Source organism: Protopterus annectens, chromosome 13.part0 (genome assembly GCF_019279795.1).
Source record: "Protopterus annectens isolate FY-2018-M chromosome 13.part0, PAN1.0, whole genome shotgun sequence".
Lineage (NCBI taxonomy): Eukaryota > Metazoa > Chordata > Ceratodontiformes > Protopteridae > Protopterus > Protopterus annectens.
In genome coordinates, this window is record NC_056747.1 from 124,488,121 (window position 1) to 124,504,164 (window position 16,044).

At 43.0% G+C, this 16,044-nt stretch overlaps 1 protein-coding gene across 2 annotated transcripts in view; it reads right to left on the minus strand.

The window, feature by feature from the left end:
• Positions 1 to 3,296: 3,296 nt before the first annotated feature.
• The window catches only part of TAX1BP3 (Tax1 binding protein 3), a 395,888-nt gene continuing 383,140 nt past the window's right edge, over positions 3,297 to 16,044 (minus strand). For both annotated transcript variants that reach the window (XM_044090707.1, XM_044090706.1), the window contains exon 5: positions 3,297 to 8,519. In XM_044090707.1, coding sequence (XP_043946642.1) covers positions 8,382 to 8,519 — 138 coding nt within the window. In that variant the 3' untranslated portion in view covers positions 3,297 to 8,381. The remainder of the gene's footprint in view (positions 8,520 to 16,044) is intronic.

The following is a 16,044-nucleotide window of genomic DNA, read 5'->3' on the forward strand; positions in this document are numbered from 1 at the left end:
ATGACTCCGTTATAGACTATGTGGGCATAAATGACCACAGACTTGCCTCCACGGACTCTATGAAGAGAGACATGACTGAGCCCTCAGAATGTGTGTCACAGGCGGGTATAAGCCTAGCACTGAACAGCATTATGACATACCCAAGGATGATGCCACAATACCAACAGAAAATGACTAACAATTTGCTTAACTATTGGTGTAATTTTAAAGGGATCCAATACTTGTCAGCCTAGGAGAACATGGATGACAGACCGCTCTGCTTTGCCAGGGATAGTCTTCACCAGTCACCACTAGGCTTTTAGACATTGGCCAAAACATTATACACTACTATAGTGCTCTTTAACTCACATGACCTGGAGCAGCTAATCTGCACTGCCACTGTGGCACAAATATCCTGGACCTGGTACTTACAAATATGGATGAGCACTGCACCCCCAAGAGTGATGTTCTGACTGGTTAGAGCAGATCACAAAGTGGCCTCTCTTGAAATGCACGTTAAGTAAGACCCTCCACCTAACCCCAAAAACCTGAACTGCTCTAAGGCAAACTACCTCCTATTAAGTGACTGCATAGCTAGCTTCCAAGCTCTCCCCAACCACAGAAGCCTATGTCGAGGCATGCACAAATGTCCGGTACGACCATATAAACAACTGCATAGAAAACAGCAGTACCAGACCAAAATAAGCCTAAGTCAAACTGCAAAAACCAAGCTACCCTGGTGGACCCCTGATATTAATAGACTGTACATCAAAAGAAAGAAAAAATCCTGTAGAGACGTAAGAGAGTGTGCACAACCAAGTAAAAACTTCATTAGTCTAAAGAAGGAAATCTGGGAACCAGGCAAGTCTTCAAAAGCAGGTTTTGAGGAAAAACAATTATCCAAGCTAAGGAAAGCCATAAGGCATTTTTCAGTTCTGTCTGCAATCTTAACAGCAACACCCAACAATGTGCAGAATTAGTTGTATACGGCATCAGCTATAATCGGCCAAAAGATATAGGAAGTCTGTTGGCTGATAAATTCAGCTCAAATTTCACTTCCCCATCACCCCGGTTATCCCCCAAGAAATACCTTCCACCATTCCCCCACCAATCATCACATAACAGGTAGCCACTGCGCTCTCTAAAGCTAAAAACATGGCTTGGATGGGTCCCGATGATATACTACGTTGCCTCTTAAACAGCTTGAATCAGGATCTATCAAGCCCATAAGGATCTCTATTTAACCACAGCCTCCAGACCAGCTTTGACCTGGTAACATGGAGGACAGCAACAGTCATAGCTCTGCATAAAAAGAGGACCATCAACTGATCCAGGAAATTACAGACCCAAAAAGTTGTCTAGTTTTATTTGAAAGGCCGTGGAAAGAATAATCATGGACCTAACACATGAAACCCCCAAACACTGGACCCAACCCATTTCAGCTTTGTCAAGTGCAGGTTATGCCTACTAAGCCTGGTGAATTTCTTTGAGAAGGGTAAAGCAGTGCATATTGCCTACTTTGACCTGGCCAAGGAATATGACAATTCCCCACTCTGGTGGTATAAATAAAGGGTCTATATCACATAGTCGAAGTTTAATAACTTTGAACATGGAATGTTCGAACTATCCTGTTCGAAGTTAAAAACTCTGACTATGGATAAAATACAAAAAAATAAATAAAATAAAACAAAATAAACTGTTGTAAGCAGCCCCCCTGCACCCCCCACATCCCCACTACTTAAATATACAAACTCCGAGATTGCACCACATTGAACAAAACGGAAACCTCCCCCTACGGAGATTTCTGATGAAACGCTCAAACTTACGGTCTCGACCATATGAGGTTCGAACTTGCAGAAGTTCGACTATCTGATAGGAACCCATAAATAAACTCACAAAACTGGGCATAAATCCCTACTTCACCAGATGAATAGCCAGTTGGTTCATGGACAGGACACATGTTGTTAAAGTGGGAGAATCCTGATCCAGTAAGAGGCCCGTTACTAGTGGTGCGCCAAAAGGCTGGGACCACTTTTATTCTGAATACACTTCTCTGAACTCAAAGCTAATGTGGAAGGCATTTGGATGACAAAGTCTGCTGTTGACTGCAAGCTGGGGGTAATCACCAAATCCCCCAATTATGTAGATATGCTTCAGAAGGGTCTAAATCAGGCAAAAGATTAGTGCTTGGTGATTGGTGCCATGGAATAAAATTAAATGTGAAAAAGTGCATCATCATAGCCTTTGGGAAGCCAAATACCCCTGCAGATTACAACATCAACAGCATACCCCTAAGAGTAGACTCAGAAGTGAGAGATCTAGGTAGACAGGTAGTAGTCTGAACTTTGACCACCATGTGTCCACAGGAATGAGGAAGTCCTATTTGGCCAGCTTATAAGTAAAGGTATCACTCCAAATCCAAGGATGTTAATAGTCCCAGTGTACTCATCCCTCATTAGACCAATAATGGAGTACAATGCGCCATTTGGAATGTACTTGACAAGACACAATGGGTGCAGTGACCTCAGAGGTTACAAAGAAAATACAGGGTGTAAATAACATGTCCTATGTGGCCAGACTAAAAGCCGTATCCCTTTACTCTCTCTCCTACAGACTATTAAGGGGTGATCTATGCTTAACCTACAAGGCACACACGAATCCAGCCCTGATGGAGCTGTTGCACATCTGCAAAACAGCATGAAGGTCACCAGGTCTAGGGATCTAAACCTGGTCTGTGATTCAAGCAGAACATGCTGAAGAGCTATATATGCATGTCTCAGAGATTAACCCTTCTTTGGAGCAGGCTTCCTGTTCACGTTAAGCAGAGCTCTTCCCTGGCCCTCTTCAAATGCAACTTGGACCAATGGATGAGGAATCGCAAATTCACTCCTGAGGTAGAAACTACATCCCTTATGGACAGGGGTAATACCCATAGCATAGCCACAAACCTATGCCATCCTCTAGGCCCTTGGAGACCATTTATTGGGTAAAATTGGGTTATATTGGCTAGGCTTGTAAGGGCTCTTACGCCATCAGCTTAATGATCTCTTATGAACCTATTAGTTGCTGAAGAGATCTTTTGCATGGTTCAAAGGGAAATATACTTCCCTATATATTTCCCTAGATACTGCGATGCTAGTCTGCTACTACAACAATCTCCTACACATGCATGTTAATCAACAAAAATACTAAGCTGTCCTTTAATGACAGGATCTTGTCTGTTTTAATTCACACCACCATTACCTGCCTTATAAACACAGACAAATGACCTAGCAATGCATTTTGTAAATAGTAAAATATAAGCAGTTTAGAGGGAATGGCACTGTAACATAATACATATTTATTGAGCAAAACAGAAGTAACATGTTTATTGTAGGTCAGCTTTCAAAAACAGTAGTAAATATTCTAGAAAGAACACAATGTAATGTGAAGACAACATGAACTGATACTCCATGTCACAGAACAATGCATGACCATGTCAGTTTTGCATAGAAGTGTACAATATTTGGAGCAGACAATAAGCATAGTTTTAATAACTAAAATGTAGAGATTAATCAGTTACTGCTGTATTGATAAGAAAAAAAAACACATCAACACTGGTATTGGCAGTGAAAAACTTGGTTATAAATTTACTGAATTTTTAAACAAATGTCTGCACAAAGTTCAAGGAGTGCGAAGTGTTCTGCATAATTTACATATTATCAAAACAACATTTACATTTGGTGACCAAGTAGGTGCATACTGCCATAAAGCCAGGTTCCCTTATCAGATTGGCTTACGATGTAGACCCAACTGCTTACACGGAATGTCAGTTGACCGAATGAATCACGTCTGATTAGAATATCAATGTGGAACAGACCAACAGCAGAATGCCAAAGTTCCTTGTGGAACAGACGAACAGCAGAATGCCAAAGTTCCTTGTGGAACAGACGAACAGCAGAATGCCAAAGTTCCTTGTGAAACAGCAGTGAGTCAAAGTTCCCAGCTTCAGTGAGCTTAAGCAAAATAAGCTATTCAACATTCCTTGCTAGGCTACATTTAGTCAATAAACTACACTAGGTTTTGAACTAGTTCTTACAGGTACAAAACAGCCTTCCTGACAATGAATATGTCACGAATGTTTATAACACAAGAAAATCAATTCAAAAATAATTTTCTTAAGTGTGTTAAGGTAATCTGTACACAGTACAACAGGGATCATTCTATCAATTTATTCGTATATTTTAGAACTCCCTTTCACTGTTTAAAACATTTTTTTTTAAATGTGGATGTTTACATAACATGCTGACTTACGACCTGGGTGCAGTTAACTGATAAGAATTTTTCCCACCCTAAACAAGAAAACTTGCACCATGAGCAAAATATCCTACTTTACCATGCAGTTAAAAACTATGCACTGTTAATCAATCAAAGCAAATACATCCCATTATGCAAAACTGTAAGCACAAATAATCAAACAGGATCCTAAAACAGTACAGATAACTTAACAGGAATCAATAAAAAGAGCAACTTCACTGCAGCTACCAGTTCCCAAGTGAAGCTATATGTAAAGGAAATATAGACTGTACCCCCCCCGAGTCACACCTATTAAGCTAGATCAGACTAAGAGGGGTAGCTAGACAGAGACATGTACTTCCAGTGTTTATGAATGACATGCGCCAATGAAGTGGAGATACAGACGTCATTAAAATGACACAGAAATCCTCTACACACAGACTTCTGAATTTGCTCAACTACATAAAAACCCTGCTGGGCATGTGCTGTTCAAACACTGAGGAAGGGATATGCTATGTACATCACAGCATACACATTTTTTATTTAATTTTGAACAATAATACATGCTAGAATTTAAATTAAAACAGCCCAGGCATGTTTACAATAGTTTTATTCCATTAAGTTATATTAACACCCCCATGCTAAGTTAATTATATGGCTTTCTTGCCATATCCTGTCGCTACAGGAGGTGCTTTTCCCCCTCTACACAAAGGTATGTACTGTTTGGTAACAGGCTAAAAAAATCCATCCCCGCCCACTCACCACGACAGCCATGACAGCACTAATGGGTAGAAGGTAAATAATATGACTATATCCTGAGTGCCCCTAACAATACCTTGGAAACACTAGTTTTGAGATGAGTGTTGTGTGGATTTAAGTCAGTTGCCAACAGCTGCACCTTCATCTATTAACAATTATGCAAATACTAAGCATTTTTAAGTGTTACAGTTTTGTTTCGAAAGACAGCAACTTTGACATTGGAACATGGTTCGATTATTTTCAGAACAGCGACAACAAAATGTTGGAAGTTATCTTGGAGTCCATGACAAATGTTACAAAACAGTTACACATTTTCCAATGTACAATCAAAGATGATTTATAAATTAAAAATTTAATAATTTGAAGTATGTGCACAGCACTGGTGAAAAAAGGTTAAAAAGACTTTGGTTCTGTGGGCCATTATATAGCTATCAAAGCCAGTCCCAGCATACTCTGCACTAAAACTAGACCACCTGAAGGAAAGAAGAAATGCACTTGAGTAGCAGTTCCTTCCAATGAAAGTATTAAACTGTTGTCATTTGACTGAAGTCAAGTCAATGTACCAAGGATTTCTGATCTGCCTAAACATTTCATGATTTGGAGTGCATTACATATAATGTCTGTAGTAAGTACAAACTCATGGAGTCTTCTAGAAATATCTTTAATTACAAATGTGTTGGAACAACAACCATTTAAGTGACTGTAGCTGCACCAAAGGAAACTGTCCAAAACTTCCATAGACGGTGGAGTTTTCTTTTTTCTCTCCACTATTATGGGACCATGGAGTACATTTAAAGTTTGGGTAGTGAGGGGGCCCTTCCACAAGAGGGGTGCAAAAGGGTTTGCTACCTGCAAAAATAAACTATGTTTCAGGGGCATCAACAGTTGTTTTGGCCATTTTTTCCCCTATGGATTGGCACTCTGTTAAAAGATTTGCTGACCTACAGACATGGATCTTTTCTAATTATGGTCATAAAATTCATATGGATTGCAAAGGTACCTGACTAGTGTGTATTTGAATTTGTCTTAGTAGAATGCACGGTGACTGATAATGTGAAAGAATCCATAATTGCAGTAAAAAATTCACTTGACAGGAAGAAAGGAGTAAAATACCTACTGTCTGACTACAAAGTTAACCACTTTATTTGGTCTGTTGTCATTGTGTGGCTCAGACCTCTAGTGCACACAACATCATAACATTACAAGGCCCAATTGTTTACAGACCAATACAGTGGAAACAGGCACATCTGTTCATGATCCCCTTCAAGGCACACACTTTAGAAGTTTCAGTAAATATTTACTGAAAAAATATTACCAAATACTCAGCAGTGAAACTTAAATTATAGTGAGGAGATCTTTAATATTAAAATGGCAGCTTCAGTACTCTAAATGCCAACCTAAATTATGTTTTTATTACTATTCTTTGCAACATTATAATGGATTTACTGAAGACACTGGTGTGCAGACTGCATCTGCAATTAAAACAAGATTACATCACTGAATCTCTTGAACTAAAAATAAATTGAAAATCATGGTAGGTGAAACTTAAGAGCTCTAGTTATCACTGGGATGTGTGCACACCCTTCCAGAAGTTGACTAAATGAATTACTTTGACTAATTCTTTACTGATCATGTGATGCTTATTCATTCTTATATTGGCTGCTTAATCCAATTTGGAATGATAGGGTACGCAGAGCCTATGTACATACTCAGTGGGCACAAAGCAAAGAAAGTAAGCCAGACAGGGTGCTAAGCCCATTGCAGGAAGCACACACTATCTTGCCAGTTTACAATGGCACATACTGGACAAGGGGTGGAGTGGAGAACATAAGCAACTGACAAAGGCACACACAGGACATGTAGATGATATCCAAAAGGCACCCTAGCCAAGACTCAAAATGCAGAACTGCTGTTGTGCAGCAATGCTAACCACAGAATAATTAGCATAATTACATATACCCAGCTAGACAAGTGCAAATGAGAGGGAATATTGCATAGTAAAGATTAGAAAGGGAACTTTAAAAGGTATAATACATTTTCATCTTCTCTTTCCAAGGCTCTTGGCTATAGTAATGTTCATTTAACATCTCACTGTTGATGCAGCAGATGTGTTACTATTCACAAAGTGTTTGTGTTGTGAAGCTGTGAACATATGACTACTGCATATATCAGAGATACATGCATTTTCCATGCAATAAACTACAAACAACTAAAATTAATATAGTCAGCTATAAGGAAAAGTTCCATTCATTCTTTTGGATACCTAGTTTACCTCCCCTCATTCAGGGCTGCACAAGGCACCCAGCCTACTGAGAAGCAAGCATATGGCAGAGAACCACCACATCTGTATGGGATGTCAGTCCACTGCAGGATGTTTACACACAGTCAATTTAAAGAATCAATAATTCACATACTGGCATGTTCTATGGATGGGCAACAAAAACGTATGGGCTCTGAGACATCATCTCTTATCTGTACAGAAGGTTAGACTGGAATCAAACCTAGAAACAATGCCTGTGAGTTGGCAACCCTACATGCTGCATTTTTGTATGAACCAACAAAATAATCACAAAATTCATGAACCAGAGCCCTCTGCATGTATACAAAAAAAAAAAAGAAAGAAAAAGTTTAAAAGCACAACTCAGAGATCAAATTCATCATCAAAATGTTTACATATGGAATGTTTTGAAACTGAATACATTTCCTTACATAGAATCAATAGCACATCCTGTGAACTTAAGGGGTTTACACTTTACATTCAATATGAGGTGTACCAACACACCTGTACAGTAATTACACAGATATACCTATATATTCATGGCTGTAATAAAGAATGATTTCAAAGCTCATAAAAGAAAAAGGCCTTGATAAAATTAGGAAAGAGACACCCACTAATATGGGGAAGTGTTTATTTTAATATGGCAAGAATTTAATGGTTTTCTAACAAAATTTTCTAGATAGTACTATGTCCTTAAAATGCAGCATCATATAAGTACACATGGGACAATGATCTCAAAGTCAGGGCCATCGGGCTCCAAGCAGCCCTCAAAGAAAATTCAAGGTGAAAGAAGTACTGCACTATGTTAACAGCCACAATGATATTTCGAGACAATGGTCCCTGGCTGAGAGTGCTGATACTCATCCTACAATTCTCAGGGTCATCTGAGTTTGAGACCCCTGGTGTAGGTGGTCAGGATTTCTACACATAATCCAGTTAAGTTTAGTGTTATTGTCATTTAAAAAAGTAATCAGTTTCTAGAGGTATTGACAATCCAACCAGTGCAAATTACTAGGGAGTCCGTGTATTGTCAAAGGTATGATACACACTGCAGTTATTGGTTCTTTCCATATCATCTTCATTTACAATGTTAGGACATCATTGACTTTCGAACAGCCTCCTGCAAAGACTTTCGGGTCACCAGAAGCCTCACCACGTCTTCATTTGACTTTGTAAGACGTTTCCGTGCCTGATCATGTGTCACCATTGTCATGTCCCACCCATTTACCTATAAAAAAAAAAAAAAAATTAGCAAGCAATGCATACCAAAGCTTAATCTCTTCACATTCTTGTCCAGTGTAGTTTTTTGATCAGCAAATGTGGCAAAAAGTTAAAATGTATTGCTTATGATTTTATTGCAACAGTCTTCGTTTAGATGTGGTACAAAGTACATCCATCAACATTTCATTCCAATATTCATCTGAATATTGTTTACAAGTAACAAAAAAGACCAATTTATACAACTGAGTAATCTCACTTTCAGATGCTTTGCAGTGTCACGTGTTTTTGACTTTCACTGTCATGAAATACAGTCAGCACGTGTACTCCCAAGCAGGCCCCGGCTTTCCCGCACGTCAGCACGTGTGCTCCCAAGCAGGCACCGGCTGTCCCGCACATCAGCACATGTGCTCCCAAGCAGGGCCCGGCTGTCCCGCACGTCAGCACGTGTGCTCCCAAGCAGGGCGTGGCTGTACCGCATATGTCAGCACATGTGCTCCCAAACAGGCCCCCTTTGTCCAACACATCAACAAATGTACTCCCAAGCAGTTCCCAGCTGTCCCACACAACAGCATGTGTGTTCCCAAGAAGGCCCCAGGTTTCCCACTGCTCACGGTCTCTTCCTAATCTTCTTTCAGCTGTCACAAAAAAATACCCACATTTTATGTAAAAGAAAGGGCATAAGCCTTGTAAATGTCAATGTGACTACCACATATCAAACCAAGGCCATAACTATCTTTCCCCACATCTTTATCCCCCGTAATTGCAGTTACTACCACTTTAACAGCATTCTATAAAGGATGTTGCCAGCTGAAATGTTCCTGATCACTCTAAGTGTCTAGGAAATCAATACCGCTTAGTGCATTGAGAGAATACCCATCCGAGTATATCGGGTATATCAAGACTAGGCAAACAGACATGGGGTACATGCAACTATTTAAAGATCAGTCTTTCTTACCCATACAATGTGAAGATGACGAACTTTAACCATTTTCACGTAACAGTGGTGCCCAACTATACAACCTACACATGTAGCCTACCACAACCATCCTCTCTTATGCTTGATTATCTTTCCTTCTTCGCACACTCATTTTTACAACTCTCATTTGCCTAGCCTTGTACTCTTTACCAATTCTACTTTACAATTTAGTTCTAATTTTCTTAATGAATTTCAGTTTCAAACTGTACTATATGTTTTCTTAGTCTACATTCTACAGAACTATTTCTACATTTATGTACATCAATATTTCAAGAATTATCACAGATGTCACATACATAACCCCATATACAAGTTAAACAGGTCTATATCACTTCAGCAAAGTGACAGTTCAGCAAACAATATTACATCGGAAATGCCGTTCATTGAAATCTGCCGTTCATCTAAATCTGGTCTTGTACGGGGGCTGTGTCCCCCACAATCACCACTAATTACATATACCAACTCAGAGATCGCACTACAGTGAGGAAAGGGCAAATTTCCTTATCTTCATTGTATCACGATTGCAGTATGAACAGTTAGACGAACGGCTTGTTTGATGTACGTGAACCAAAAATGCTGTTCGCTGAACTGAATTTTAGCTGAAGTGGTACAGACCCAGTTAAACACAGTCGAACTACACTCAACATCACTTCTCCAAATTACATGACAGTTAAGAGGCTGATGCCAAAATGCAACAAAACAGACTAGTACTTTTTCTGGGTGGAAGAGTCCCTGTGACATTAAATAAAAAGAAGTTATGCACCTACCATAACGTTCCATGTTAGTTGTCTTCTTGTCGCCTTCTTTCTTGCTGGTTGGGTTCGACTCTGCAATCTTCAATAGCTCGAGAGCTGTTTATTGGCTCGAGGCTACCCCATATCCCATGATGCCTGGTGCTAGCTACCCAGATCTCGCTTGATAAAGCTATTCCAGACATAATTAAGGAAGAATTCTGCTCTAGTAGCTCTTGGGCCTAGCTGTGAAGCTATCTAAGCAGAAAAAGGACACCCAGAGAAGGTTCAGCCAATGAAATCTGAAAAAGGGAGCTCCTCTTGATCCACTAGGATAGGGGGATGGAGGGTGGGACGCAAGAAAGAAGGCGAGAAGAAGACAACTAACATGGAACGTTATGGTAGGTACATCACTTCTTTATGTTAAGTTGTCTATCTCGCCTTCATTCTTGCTGGTTGGGACAGCGTCCCTAGCACCTACTATCCTGGGTGGCGCATTGAAACAAACTCTTCAGAACAGTGGAACCAAAATCAGCTCTGTTTCTGGAGGAGATATCTAGTTTATAATGAGAGATGAAGGTATGTGGGTAAGCCCACGTAGCAGCTGCACAGATAGATTCCATGGGCAACCTAGACTGGAAGGCCACCGAGGTGGCTAAGGCCCTAGTAGAGTGGCCTTTTGGTTTGATAGATAATTCTTTGTTTCTCAACTGGTAAATGAATGTAATAATGTGAGACAACCACCTAGACAGGGTTACTTTTGAGACTGGAAGGCCTTGTCTGCCCTCAGCATAGGAAAGGAAAAGTTGGTCCGACTTCCTGATGTCCTTTGTCCTATGCAAATAAAAACGCAGTTGTCTGTGAACATCCAACTGGTGCAATTTATATTCTGCCTTGTTGGTGTGATTAGGAAAAAACACAGGAAGGTCTATGAACTGATTTAAATTATTTTGCGAACAGACCTTAGGAAGGAAGGAAGGACTGGTCCTTAGAGCGACCCTGTCGTTATGAAAAACTAAGTACAGAGGACAAATACATAGAGCCTGAAGCTCCGAAACGCGTCTGGCAGAAGTAATGGCTACCAGAAAGAGAGTCTTCCAGGATAAAAACTTAATGGAGCAAGATGCTGCAGGTTCAAAAGGTGGCAAGATTATGGAAGCTAGTACCAAATTTAGATCCCACAGAGGTGGAGGATCACTCACTGGGGGCCTAAGCAGAGTGGTTCCTTTGAGGAAGGCTTTACACAGCTTATGAGACATAATGTTGTTAGAAGACAACCCAATGTGAAAATTCGAAATGGCAGCTAACTGAACCCTGATTGTAGCAGAAGCGGAACCAGAATGAAAGAGTTCCGCTAAAAATTCCAAAATCTCGTGGACAGGGGCTGAAAAGGGGTCTATATTCTTAGCCTCTGCCCAGCAAGAAAAACGTTTCCACTTGCTAGCATAAGTTTTCCTAGTTGTGGATTTGTGTGATGAGACAATAATTTCACGCACAGAGGAGGAAATATTAGGAGGCCTGGCTAAGGTCGGAAGTGGAGCAACCAAGCTGTGAGAGCTGGAGTTTTTGAAGGGATCGATGCAGTCTGCCCGACTGATGAATCAGTAGATCTGGAATAAGATCCAGAATCCAAGGCTGATTGAGAAGGCAATGATGCAGGAATGGGAACCATATCTGTCGAGGCCAGTAAGGGGCAATGAGGATCATTCTGCAACCCAACGCAGTTGCTCTCTGTATCAGTTTGGGTATTAGGGGAAATGGAGGGAAAGCGTAAAGAAGTCCCCGAGGCCAATCGTGGACTACAGCGTCTCTGGGGGAGTGGCCGGGAAGTGGAAGAAGGGAGAAGAAATTGCTGCACTTGCTGTTTAAGGGTGTGATGAAAAGGTCGCAGCAAGGCTGGCCCCAATTGCGAAAGATCTGTTCCGCAATTACCTGATTCAGAGACCACTCGTGAGGCATGAGAATTGCTCTGCTGAGCCTGTCTGCGATGACGTTGGACCTCCCAGGGATGTGCGTTGCGATCAGAAAATGCTGGGAAGAGATCGCCCACTGTCAGAGTCTGAGTGCTTCTCGACATAGAGGATAAGACCTGGTTCTGCCCTGCTTGTTGATGTACCACACCACTGACATATTGTCCGTTTGAATTGCAACGGTCCCGGGAGGGAGAGAGTCCTGAAGGCTTGCAACGCTAAAAGCACGGCTCTCATCTCCAAGACATTTATATGCAGATGGTACTCGTGAGGCTGCCAGGTGCCTTGGACTGTCCTGCCCTGATAATGCCCCCCCCCCACCCTATCAGGGAGGCGTCCATGGTTACTGTGGCGACTGGAGGGGGGTAGCACAAATGGTCTGCCCTGGGACACTGATGGGGAGACCATCCACCAAGCGAGGTGCTTCTTGCATGCTTCTGTGATCATACTCTTGTGAGACATGGGAAGCTGTTGGAAGGACCACTGTGTGAATAGGAGCCACTGGAGGATTCTCATATGAAAGCGGGCTAGGGGAACAAGAAGAATTGCTGATGCCATGGAACCCAGTGTTCGGAGGACGAACCTGACTTGAGTCTTTTTGTATGTTAATAAAATCTGCACTTGCTGGCGAATTAGTGATACCCTGTGTGGTGGAAGGCTCACAAACATGTTCCTTGTATTTAAATTTGTGCCTATATAAGTGATATGTTGACAGGGCGACAATGCAGATTTTTCAAAATTTATTGTGATACCTAGCCTGGAGCAAGTTTTGATAGTGTAGTCTCTGGCTTGCAGGAGATGATGCCTGGTGGTAGTTAGTGAGGAGCCAGTCGTCTAGATATGGAAACACCTGGAATCCCTGATGTCTCAGGTGAGCCGTAACCACTGCCATGCATTTGGTGAACACCCTGGGGGCTGTGGTGAGACCAAAGGGCAGAGCTCTGAACTGATAATGACTGGCTCCCAGCTGGAAGCGAAGGAATCTTCTGGAGCGCCTGTCCATTTTGATGTGGTAGTACGCATCCTGAAGATCTACAGAGCACATCCAATTGTCCTGACCCAGGAAGGGTATAATGGACTGGAGCGTGACCATCCAAAACTTTGTTCTTTGTACAGACCTGTTTAATCTGCTGAGATCCAGAATGGGTCTCCAGTCCCCTGTCTTTTTTGGTACCAAAATGAACCTTGAGTAAGTTCTGGATCCGAGCTGGTCTGCTGGGACTTCCTGGATGACCCTTTTGTGTAGCAGCTTTGAAATTTCTTTGGCTGCTTGGTCCCTTAGATTGGGTGGAACATCTGGAAGGGACTTGTTTGACGGTAACGGGGGTTAAGCAAAGGGAATTCTGTAACCTCCGGATATGATCAACTGTACCCACTTGTCTTGTGTTAGGTCTTGCCAGGCTTTGGGGTACAGCAAGAGCCTTCCCCCAACTGCCTCCAGAGGTGGGCAGCTGGGCAACCCCCTTCAGGGATGCTGAAATGGCTTCTCAGAGAAGGATTCTCTGCTGGCCTGGTTCTGCGGACCCCCTCTGCCACGAGGGTGGCGTCTGTTATTGTTCCCTCCTCTGCCCCTGGAGGGGAACTCACCACATGCGTCAGGCAAGGCTCCCTGGGATTTCTGGAACCACATCTTCCCACTCTTCTGACCCTTGGGGTATGGTCTGGAATGAGTGGAAAAACGGACTCCCACGGCAGAGTCTTGCCTTCCTGTTCACACCTGGTTAGGGTGTCCTTCACCTGTGCTCAAAATAGAGCAGAACCATCAAAGGGGGTATTGGTGAAAGACGCTCTGAAGGGTTCCGCAGAATTACATAGTCGCATCCATGCGTGCCTCCTAAGGGCAAAACCTGTGCCTGCGGCTCTACTCGCACCATCGGCTGCATAAGAAATGAGCCTCATGGAGGAGTTAACAAGTGAATTCAGAGTCGCCAGCTGGGAGGCTACCTTAGCTTGAGCCCCCTCAGCTGACGGATCCTGGAGGGTATCTCCAAGCTCTTTAAGGACATCCCGCTGAAGGCGGGTGAAATGGCACAAATAATTCAGAGACCTCATAGAGAAGGTCGCTGAAGCAAACATTCGCTTCCCATATCTGTCCATAGTCCTAGACTCCTTGTTAGGTGGATGGACAGATGACGAAGTTTCTGCCAACTCCTTCTTTCTGGCTGCTGCTACCACCATGGCATCAACAGGTACGCCCTTCGTTAAAAACTGTTTGTCTTGAGGTGCAGTTATAAATTTAGCAGGTCTCCTGGGGGTTTGTTCCACTGTGTCTGGAGTTGACCACGCCTTCCGAGCCACCACAGACATAAGTGGGTCAAAAGGCGGAGAACACCCAGGAGGTGGAAGGTCAGGAACCAAACACGTCCAGGAATACAGACTCATCCTAGGAAGGGGCAAGGGTATTCCAGTTCCCCCTCTGCTTAAGCATTTCACAGATGTCTGAAAAGGAGACATCTTCAGAGGGGGATCTCGGGGACCCTTCCAAATCCTCTAAGTCGGTATCTGATGTGACAGACTCAGGGAAGTCAACGTGCTTCCTCTTGCACTTCCTTTTACGAGGTGGATCCTCTGAGTGATCAGGGGAGGCCTCGGAAGAGGAAGAAACACCCAAAGGGGTGCCCTGGAGCTCTGGTTCCCCACTCTTGGGGTCAGGAGGAGGGGCAGAGGCAGACGCAGGCACCATAGGGGGAGGAGCCGATGGGGTTGATCGTGGGACTGACTCAGGGGCCAGCACACTCCTCATGACCTCGAAGAAGTCCCTGCCTGGACGAAGAGAAGACTCCGGTTCCAAAGAAATCGGAATCCCTCCCCACATCAAGGGGGACGGCTCCAAAGCCGATGTAGGAGCCGAGCTCACCTGCACCGAAGCTCAGAGGGGGAGAACAGGGTCGGACAAGTGTCCGATGCCACTTGTCCCCTCGGAGCCAACGAGGGAGTCCCTGCGCCCAGATCCCTCCAAGGACGGTACCATGGAAGGGATCGGAGCAGATGACGGAACCGAAGGAGAAGGTATTGGAGCCGACAGTGGATGGAGCAGACACGTGATGAGGGGGGCTGGATATTTTAGCTAGGGCCTGCGATTTCAACAACCTACTGACCACTCTCTCCAAATCATGATCTGAAAGCCTAGAGGACCGAGAGGAGTGAGAGGACCTATGACTGCGCTCCGATTGGAGCAGAGGTGACCGTGGAGCTGAGGGTATCGACTCCAAGGAGGGAGACCTAGATCTTTTTTGATTCAGAGACGGCTCCGAAGTACGTGTTGGAGCCGACTGGGAGGGAGGCACATCGGATCCAGCTGGACCCGAGGTGGATGGTAGTGCTTCACCCAACGACAGCTCAGAACTAGGAGCCGAAGACTTAGGTGGCTTGGAGGATTTCACAGGCTGAGCCTTGGCCGGTGAATCCTTTGGCTTAAGCAAACCCCGAAGGATTAACTTATTTTTGCGCTCCTGCAGGACTCTTGGGCTGAATGCATGAAAAACTGAACAAGAGTCCTGCAGGTGCACCACGCCCAGACAGTAGACACAAGAAGTGTGACCATCTGTCAGAGACATCTTCTGACAGCATGAGTCACACTTCTTAAATCCGGACACTTTAGTATCCTTGGACATGTTAACAGCACAGACCAAGGTCAAACACGCACACAAAAAGAAAACAAGCTAGCAGGGATAACTAAATTAACATAAAACTATACAGTTACCCAACAAACACACTGAAATTAAATAAAGTCTAAGTATTCTAGACAGAAACTACTCTAAAAGAAGAACAAATCTACCTAAAAACATTTTTTTTTTTTTTTTTTTTTTAAAGTAGAAAGAAATAGAAGGTTAGCCTCTAATTTAAATGGCTACC